The sequence below is a fragment of the Camelus bactrianus genome, chromosome 13, assembly GCF_048773025.1.
Source record: "Camelus bactrianus isolate YW-2024 breed Bactrian camel chromosome 13, ASM4877302v1, whole genome shotgun sequence".
Lineage (NCBI taxonomy): Eukaryota > Metazoa > Chordata > Mammalia > Artiodactyla > Camelidae > Camelus > Camelus bactrianus.
In genome coordinates, this window is record NC_133551.1 from 61,409,149 (window position 1) to 61,416,948 (window position 7,800).

Consider the following 7,800-nt stretch of genomic DNA (forward strand, 5'->3'; position numbering starts at 1 on the left):
AGAACTATGTCCCAAAGTCATTTTGTTCCAATCCTTTATGTGTCCTCCCCTCCCAACAAATCACGTGGTCTTTGTTGGAAGCCATGTAAGACCAGAGATAAATAGTTGTTTTCTTGGAAAGACCTATTTTTCCATTCAATGTAGTCCCATGTCATTTTTGTTCTTTTAGTACCAGCATTTCAGTGAATGCCTGTTTGCTCAGTATTTCTCTTACATGACATTTCTGTTATAAAATAAACGAGCAAAGGTCAGAATTTAACCTGGAAAACTTTGACTACTCACCTGGTGAGGTGGCATGAGAGATCCTTTCACTTGGGTATTTCTCCTGCATGGCCATTAACAGTTATTTGAGCCAGCTGTAGAATGAAGGAACCAGTTAGATCTCTCCACTATTTTTTAATTCCCTGTAACTTGTTCCCATTCAATTGAAACTCTCAAAAACACAGAGTATTCAAGTGTTATTCCACATGTTTTACTCCTAAGAATTTTTAAGGCAAAGCAACTCAATACTCCACCCCACTTCTCTTCCTAAAGCAAGAAGAGAAAACCTAGAACCAAAGAGATTCCCAATACCCATCCCATAGGGTCCTAGAATCCCTCCAACTGTTGCAAAAATTAAAAATAGTGTTACTTTTAATTAATAAATAATGCCATGGATCTTCTTACCCAGGGAAACAGGATGAAAGGGTGGGATGGAAATAGAACTAAATAACCAAACCAAGAGTGAAATATTACAGCTTCAACTACAAATAACATAAAATGAATTCCCCAATTCCTCCAGTGATGAAAGCTAGCCATATGATGCACAAAGATGAACAGAATTCTTGGTCATAAGCAGAATCCCAATCCTCAGATGGGAACATGAGGTTTTCTTCTCATTTCCCCATTCCTTAAAACATTTATATTTACTCTAATGGTACATTCTGAGAATTCAGAAGTCTGATTACTATCTGTGTAAACAAAACCTTTAATTGTAACCAATAATAGCAAATAATAATAATATATATGCACAGCACTTTGAAAAGAAGTACATAGAAGTGGTTCAGAGTACTGACTCTTGATCAGACAGTTTGGGTTTGAAGACTTAACAATTTATTAGCTGTGTAACCTTGGGCAAATTAAATTTCTCAATATCTCTGTGCCTCAGTTCCTTCATATAAAAACAAGGATAAAGATAGGACCTAATTCATTCTAATTCATTTAGAATTAACTTACAACAGTGTCTGACACATATTAAGTGCTTAATTAATAGTTTTATTATACTTGGCAGTTTATATGAATTAAAAAGTGACACAGTATGGTCCCTGGAAGATAAAGTATGAATTTCGCAACTTCGTCTTTTTATTTTTAATTTGTTTTGGGGGGAGGTAATTAGGTTTTTATTTATTTATTTATATGGAGGTACTGAGGATTGAACCCAGGACCCTGTGCATGCTAGGCACACACTCTACCCCTGAGCTATACCCTCCCCTAGAAACTTTGAATTGATAAGAGCCCCAAAAGTTTGGGACAAACCCTATCCACAGAATACAATTCTTAGAGGTGAAATTTAACTCTGGAAAAGAAAAAAAAAGCTATATGGCACTATTTCTCTAATGTGCTTTACTGACCTCTATGGTTTTCTCTTAGTAACAACAACCCAAACCCTCACTGCATCTATAACAGAAATTGTATCATCCCCTAAAATCCCAGATCTCCACATACTGGGTAAGAGAAGCTTTGTTCAGTTAAAACAACAACAACAACAACAACAACACGCTTCCATTTATGGCTAGTATCAGTTGATGTTTTAATGGTAACACAGAAGGATTACCTACCTACTAGTGATATCAAATAGTCAATATCAAAACCCTTTTTTTCACCCCTTTCTTTAAAAAAAAACCAAAATGGAAGGTCTACTGGATTCTGAGACCTTACCAAATTCAGAGAAGCTGAAAATAGAATGACAAAAGAACTCTCAGTTAAACATGGAGTTACCCTATGACTCAGGAATTCCACTCCTAGGTATATATTCAAGAGAAATAAAAACATATGTCAACACAAAATCTTGTACATGAATGTATATAGCAGTATTATTTATAGTAACCAAAAAGCAGAAAGAACTTAAATGTCCATTAGCTGATGGATAAATAAAATGTGGTATAAATGCACAACGGAGTATTATTAGGCAACAAAAAGGAATGAAATACTGATACATGCTACAACATGGAAGAACAATGAAAACATTAGGCTAAGTGAAAGAAGCCAAACACAAAAGGCTACATATTGTATGATTCCATTTATATGAAATGTCCAGAATTGGCAAATCCATACAGACAGTAGATTAGTGGTTCCTAGGGACTAAGAGGAGCGTGGGGAGGGGGGATATGGGGAGTGACTGCTAATGGTATGGGGTTTCTTGCCAGGGTAATCAAAATTTTCTGAGATTACATAGTGATGATGGTTGCCAAGCTTTTGAATATACTAAAACTTCTGAATTGTATACATGTAAAATTGAATTTTATGGTAACGACTTATATCTCAATTAAAAAAAAAACCTCCCACAAGGAGAAAAACAGTACAGAATAAATAACTCTGAATTTCTTCCTACAATTTTCAGAAGTAGATGGGCTACTGGTGGAAATTTTTAGGACCATTTGAAGGAGACAGACTTTGTGAGATAAAAGTGAGAGAAATGAATGTGTAAGAGGAAACACAAATAGCCAGTTACACAGCCAAAAAGGTAAGAACGAACGGAGGCAGACAGAAAAAAAAAAGCACCCAACACTGATAGTTTCTATTTTCAAAGCCCTTTAAATTACAGAACTATTCATTCATTCAACGAATTTAACATATATTCAGTACAAGCATACATCTTTTTACTGCATTCTTTACATCTTGAAGATTTGTGGCAACCCTGCATCAAGCAAGTCTATGGGTGCCATTTTTTCCAACATCATTTGCTCACTTCATGTCTGTGTCACATTTTGGTAATTCTCAAAATATTACAAACTTTTTAAAAATCATTCTTAAATACGTTACGGTGATCTGTGATCAATGATCTTTGATGTTACCATTGTAACTATAGATGTGGTGGAAATAGCAACAGGACTAGAATTAGAAGTGGAGTCTGAAGATGTGACTGAATTGCTGCGATCTCATGATAAAGCTAACAGATAAGGAGTTGCTTCTTGTGGATAAACATAGAAAGTGGTTCCTAGTGAAGATGTTGTCAAGACTGCTGAAATGCCAACAAAGGACTTAGAATATTACATAAACTTAATTGGTAAAGCAGCAGCAGGGTTTGAGGATAGACTCCAATTTTGAAAGAAGTTCCACTGTGGGGAAAATACTATCAAACAGCACTGCATGTTACAGAAAAATCATTCATGAAAGGAAGAGGCAACTGATGCAGCAAACTTCACTGCTATCTTATTTTAAGAAATTGCCACAGCCACCCCAACCTTCAGTCATCAGGAGGATCCCACTAGCAAAAAGATTGGAGGTGCAGATGATGGTTAGCATGTATTAGCAATATTTTTTATTTAAGGCACATATGTTTTAAAAAGACAGAATGCTATTGTATACTTAATAGATTACAGTATAGTGTAAACAAGACTTCAATAAGCACGGGGAAACCAAAAAATTGTGTGGCTCGCTTTTTGCAATATTTAATTTATTGCGGTGGTCTGGAACCCTACCTGCAATATCTCTGAGGTATGCCTGTCCTCACGACCCATCAAGCACTGAGCTAAAGACTCTACAGTATCTTACGTCTACAGTCTTATGTCTAATGCTTACATCAAACCTATGAGATAGTTACTATTATTACTCTCATTTTATGGATGACAAAATAAAGGATTAGAGGTGAAGGCTGTACAGTTAGGAAGAAGTTTCAAAGTCAGGACTGTGCTCTAATATTATAGTATAGTCAGCATTCTGTCTGTGTATGACAGAATAAATAAAGGAAGTTACTAAGGTGCCACAAGTTGTAGTTTCTGCCTCAGACATAGCCAGAGCTGCAAGCTCCAAAGCAGTTAGGAGCAGGGGCAGCTCATATAATTTCTTTACTTTGCCCTTGGTCACCACCCCGGCTCTATTTGCCAAGTTGCTACCCAAGAATTAGATTTTGACTGTTATATTTCTCCCCTTGAAGAATTATAATCTTAGTGTGGAACGCACCTGGCAGTTGTAGAGAGAACCACATCAAGATAGGAGAGGATCTGAAGGGATACACAGACACCTGACACAGACACATTAAGAATCTCACACTATCACATTATTTTCATCGCCTTGATCATTTATTAAACCAGACCTAAAGAAAAAGAAGCCAAATCCTTGCCAAGATGTTGCCTTTACAAAGAACAAGCCTGAGACACACACCACCGCCAGATCACTATAAAACAGACAGGGCCCAAGGGCAAGTAATGAGGCATGGTTATCTTAACTGTCCTTGTACCACTCCTTCCTCCCTAGCACACAGTACTCAATTCCTTAAGTAAAATTACTGAGTGCCTACTATCTGCCTGGCTCTGCGCGACGTGGTGGAAATAGACTGGTGTAAAAGACAAACAGGGTTCTCATCCTCCCGGTTTACTGTGCTGTTAAGTTTAGTGCTGTAATACCCTCTATTACATAAATAAGCTTTAACACACTGAACTTTCCGTTCATCCAAAGAACCAGCTCCTCTTTGTCTATAGCAGGGTACCCTAATCTCAGTACTCCTGACACTGGAGGTCGGATAAGTCTTTGATGCGGGACTGTCCTGTACACTGTGGGCTGTTTAGGAGCACCCCTAACTTCTGCCCATCTGATGCCAGGAGCAATCTCTGAGTTGTGAGAATCAAAAATGTCTCCAGACCCTGTCAAATATCCCGTGGAGAGCAAAAGCGCGCCGGCCCAGAAACTCCAGCCTAGAGCCTTCACGAGTGTTCTCTGTCCCCCAACCTTGGTTCTCTACTCATTCTCCAAACTTCGGCTCAAACTTCACTTCCACGGGGAGGGCTCCCCGCCCCCTCAGACTCCGTCGTTCTGTTCTGCGCTCCCTGTACTCGTCCACCCGGCGCTACTGAGTGCTGGCCGAGCAATCACCCGCCGGACATCTACTCCTCTCCCGGGACTGTGCGCTCCGGGAGGGTGAGGAACTCGCCTCCTGCCGCGCCCCCGGGGACCGGCACAGGGCCCGTCTTTTACAGCGGTCCTGCAACTGCGGTGGAGTGACGGCGAGAGAGCAAGCCGAAGAGGGCAGGGAGGCGACCGAGCCCTGGAGGGTGTGTGGGGTGTGGAGGGCATTATTTTAGAAAGCCGGGGCAGTCAGAGACCCAAGGGGAACCGCTCAGTCGCTCTGCGCATGCGCTTCTCTCTCCCGCGGCTCCCCCACCATCCCCACGGAGGTAGGTCTAGCGCGCCTCAGGCTCCGCTGGAGGCAACAGGGTCTGTCAGTCCGACGGGGGCCCCCGAAGTGAGGAGGACTTACGTGAGCCTGAAAGCGAGAGGCGAAATCCCTCACTCAGGGACACCAACTACTGCCAGATACGTCGGCCGCGGGCGGCGGTTCGCTCCCTTGACTCGCCTAACGGCCGTTACACACCCGCCAGGCCGCGCGCCTCAGAGCGCGCACCACCCCGGCCCCGCCCCCTTTCAGCCCGCTTTCGACCAATCAGGAGTCGGGCCGCGCCGGTGTCCCGCCCCTGCACGCTGCCCTGGACGCGGAGACAGGACGGATCTCTCTGCGCATGACGCCGTTGCCGCTCTCGGCGGTCTTCTCTGCCCTTTGGCGGGTCTCGTCTCTGGGCGGAGCCCTGCTCGCCAGGGCCTGGAGTGGCTTGCTTGGGCCTTTGGAGATGGAGAAGCTAGTAGCCAGAGCAAATCATTCGGGGATCCCACTCAACCTGCCCATTCTCCTCTCATTTCCCACCACTTATCAGTACTCCCACCTGAAGCAGCGAGTCACGTTGTGACCAGGAGTTAGGCTGTGGCCAGGTTCACTGTCTTGTCAGGGTCAGGACTTTGTCTGGGTTAGACTCAGTGGTCAGTCTGACCAGGACTCAGGTTGAAGAGGAAGGAATCAGGCTTACCTCCCTACTCAAGCTCGGTCCCTAGAAAAAGGAACTAAGTTCATTTGCATTAATATATACTTGAAGAATCAGACTGAAATTCTTTAAAAGGAGGAACAACCCCATCGAATAGTAAAATTGTAGGTACTGGAAACCTGTCTTGGGAGGGAGAGGCATTAAAAAATTGTATGAAACATTGTGGTAAATATAATTAACACTGCTGTATTTTATATATGAAAGTTAAGAGTAAATCCTGAGTTCCCATCACAAGGAAAAATTTTTTTCTATTTAATTTTGCATCTATATGAGATGATGGATGTTCACTAAACTCATTATGATAATCATTTCAGGAGGGATGTAAGAGCGTTATACTGTACACTTTAAACTTATACAGTGCTGTATGTCAGTTATAACCAATAAAACTAGAAGGAAAAAGAAGTGTGATTGAAGAACCAGACTTAAAGGGTTAATTACAGGATCAAATTCATTCTAGAGGAAGGGCTCTGGGGATGTGCTCCAAAGTTTTATCACTCGCCCTCTCTTATAACCTTTTAAGGTAAGAATACAGAAGGCAGAAAATAGCAGATTTAATGGATAATGAACCTGGGTAGGATATGACAGATAAATATAGGGAGTATTCTCTGAAATTAAGACCAGAAGCTTTTATTAAAATATAAATGGTAAGGATAGGTGTCTAAGTGAATAATTTGTGGACTGGTAGATAAGAAGTAAGGTGGTGGGCACACCAACTTGATGGCTTCTATTTCTTTGGTGATCTGTAAGGAGGGAGGGAACGGGGGATGTAGAGGACTGAGAAGAATGGGGAAGATTTGAAGAGCTGATGTGGAGAATGGAAGAGAAACCAGAGTGGAAACAGTGGAAGTGTTTTAAGAGATTTAAATTTACAGTTGGCAAAGAGTACATTTGTACAGTTGTCTCCAATGGGTATCTGTATTTTAAAAGCAACTCCATTATCATGGTACCAATTTTCGAATGTGAATGATTCCTCATTTATATTTTAACAAAGACTTTTGGTTCTAATTTCAGAGAATATTCACAATTTTTAGTTATGAGGTAGTCAATCTTCAATTACTTTAATATTTTAAAATTTGCATATTCAATAAAAAAATCAATGGAACTATCATCTGACATGACTGAAAAAGGACTAGAGTTGGTCCCACCCCAATTTAATCAAAGAGAGAAAGTGACTACATCTTTGTAATCATGTAGTTAGAGCTACTTTCACATGCATTTAGTGTTGTCAGGTGGATTATTTTATAAGCACCTATTGTTACACAGCATAGAGACTTCTTTAATGTGGTCAACTAAGTAAAGTTTAAATTCAATAGCTTCCCTGTTAACTTTGTTTCATCGTATTTTCTTTCTGAGAAACTTAAGCATAATATAGTCAATAATATTTTGCTCTTATCCTTTAGGATATATTTTAAATAGGGGCAAGTGTTAATGTTTTTGTTAACAGAGATATTTAAATGGTCTACTCCAGAAATATAAAGTCAATATGAATTCCCAATGAAATGTCATTAATTGTACTGATTTAATAAACCTGTGATTTTTATGTACATGAAAAATAATATGGGTTAATCATTTAACTGAATTTTTTTCTGGAGCTGTTAAACCATTAAATGATAAGAAAAGTTGTTGCAAATGAAATGTTAAGATTGTTAAGTTTATTGTTATTTTGTTGCTTGTAACAACATATTTTCTGAAGAAATTAATTTCTAAAATTATCATAGATATCAATCAA

General features: G+C 40.1%; 1 protein-coding gene across 2 annotated transcripts in view; it reads right to left on the reverse strand.

The window, feature by feature from the left end:
* The window catches only part of CEP85 (centrosomal protein 85), a 34,212-nt gene extending 28,598 nt beyond the window's left edge, over positions 1 to 5,614 (reverse strand). For both annotated transcript variants that reach the window (XM_045511426.2, XM_010948023.3), the window contains exons 1-2: positions 5,456 to 5,614; positions 283 to 356 (exon numbers count right to left, since the gene is read on the reverse strand). In XM_045511426.2, coding sequence (XP_045367382.1) covers positions 283 to 337 — 55 coding nt within the window. In that variant the 5' untranslated portion in view covers positions 338 to 356; positions 5,456 to 5,614. The remainder of the gene's footprint in view (positions 1 to 282; positions 357 to 5,455) is intronic.
* Positions 5,615 to 7,800: the final 2,186 nt, after the last annotated feature.